Source organism: Quercus lobata, chromosome 6 (assembly GCF_001633185.2).
Source record: "Quercus lobata isolate SW786 chromosome 6, ValleyOak3.0 Primary Assembly, whole genome shotgun sequence".
Classification (NCBI taxonomy): Eukaryota; Viridiplantae; Streptophyta; class Magnoliopsida; order Fagales; family Fagaceae; genus Quercus; species Quercus lobata.
In genome coordinates this window covers 17445754-17448000 of record NC_044909.1, presented here as the reverse complement: position 1 = coordinate 17448000, position 2247 = coordinate 17445754, and the positions used below count along the sequence as shown (strand labels likewise).

Genomic DNA, 2247 nt, shown 5'->3' with positions numbered 1-2247 from the left:
ATCATCCCGCTCATCTTCAACAATCATGTTATGGAGAATTATGCACGTTTTCGTGATCTTTGGGAGTGTTTCAAGATGGAAAAATCATGCAGGTCCACAGACAATTGTGAAACATGCTTGAACCACTCCAAATGCACGCTCAACATCCTTCCTACACGCCTCTTGGGCTGCTGCAAATAATTTATACTTCTATCCTTGTGGAGTTGGGATTGTTTTCACAAATGTTGCCCACTTTGGATATATGCCATCAGTAAGGTAATATCTCATTGTGTAGTCATGACCATTAATTGAGTAATGTACTGTAGGAGCACGTCCTTCGGCAAGTTCATTAAATACATGAGATCGCTCTAACACATTAATGTCATTATTTGACCTAGGTAACCCAAAAAATGCATATCATATCCAAAGATCATATGATGCTATTGCCTCCAAAATAATAGTAGGCTCACGAATATGACCACAATATTGAATTTTCCATGCAGATGGACAATTTTTTCACTTCCAATACATGCAATCAATTGAACCTAACATATCTGGAAAATCTTGGCGTTCGCCGTGAGCTAACAGTCTAGCAATGTCTTCATTGTTTGGCTTTCTCAAGTATTCCTCAAAGAAAACATCAATTATCGCAGTAACAAATTTTTTCAAACTTTCTAATGCAGTAGTTTCTCCAATCCGCACATATTCATCTATCAAATCACCCAATACTCCATATGCAAGCATTCTAAGTGCAGCAGTTATCTTTTGTAATGAAGATAAACCAAATTTTTTGGCACTATTTCTTTTTTGGACAAAGTAAGAGTCATGAGTTTCTACCTTAGATTGAATACGGAAAAAAAGAGAACGCTTCATCTGAAATCTCCTACGAAATAAAGCGGGTGGATATATTGGTGTGGGAGCAAAATAATCAAGAAAAAGCCTCTCATTGCCTACCAAATAATTACGTCGGATAGAATGACGATGTTTAGGTTGTGATGTTTCCATAACAAGTTCTTCGATTATCTCATCTTCATCTGAGTCATCAAGAAGGAACTTGCGAAACAAATAGTGATTCATGGATGCAACCTTCAAGACAATTGGAAATCAATTATTACTATAGATGCAAGATTAAAATCAAGTGATATAAGCCACAACAAAATGAATATAACCAATTCACGCACAAGTCACAACACAAACACATACATCTAAAAAAAAAACAACTTGGAAATACTATGAATGCTCATTGTTCATAAATTTATTCTAAGACCTGTCATCTCAAAACCAAGCATATGATACTAGGAATGTTCAATGAATAGAAATAATTTGATCAAAGACACTTATAGTGGTTGTAACAACAAGATATATAATAGACACTCATAGTGGCTGTAACACTTATAGTGGATCAAATAATAGTTTCATTGGATCAAAGAATTATATCAATGCCTATCACAAGACCGAATGGAACTTAATAAAAGATAAAATAGATTGCATTTCAAAGTCTTTGTTAGATTGCACTTCAAGTCACAACACAAATACATACATCTAGTTTAAGATTAAAGTCAAGTGACATAAGTCACTACAAAATACATAAGTTACTACCAAAATACATTAAGGCCTACATAGGCCACTACAAAATACATAAAAGCCTAAGTTACATCCAAAATACAATCAAACCCATTAATTACGTGAACTTCGTCTTGCCATGATTTTCTCTTGGAGTTGTTTATAAAAAGCTTTTTGTGTTCCAGTCAAGCCACTTGTATCTATCATCATGATTCTCTCCTCCTCTAACCTTTCTGTCATCTCATATTTTTTCTTCTCAATCATGATTGTTTCCTTCTCAATATTAAGCTTTTCTTCCTTGCTTTCCTTCTCGATCGCAAGTTTTTCCCTCTTAATAAACATTTTTTTCTCTTCCAACCGAGTTACATCCTCAATCAATTTCAATTTCTTGGTCAAATATTCCTCTACATCTTTTCTGGTGGCTTTGTTCTTTCAGATGGCCTTTTCGGCCTTCCTGCCAATAGGTCTCTCAAAATTGGAAGTGTCACCAAGTCTGGACCTACAATCCCCTTCGCCAATAGATATTGATTCTGGAGTTGGAGGCACGGATGATCTCGATCTAGCATTGTTAGGATCGGTAAACTTTGGCTGGTCCTTTAACATGAGCCAACAATGGTCAAGAAGAAAGGGTTTCTTGTGCTTCTCTAAATACAAAGCCTTCACATTGGTAATCTAAAAAAAAATTAAAAGAAATATATCATGATT

General features: G+C 35.2%; 1 protein-coding gene across 1 annotated transcript; it reads right to left on the bottom strand.

The window, feature by feature from the left end:
* Positions 1-495: 495 nt before the first annotated feature.
* On the bottom strand, positions 496-1884 carry LOC115949915. Its single transcript, XM_031067178.1, has 2 exons — positions 1681-1884; positions 496-1065 (listed from the first exon to the last, which is right to left on the bottom strand). Exons 1-2 carry the CDS (start codon positions 1882-1884, stop codon positions 496-498), a joined length of 774 nt encoding a protein of 257 aa, XP_030923038.1.
* Between the last annotated feature and the right edge of the window lie 363 nt (positions 1885-2247).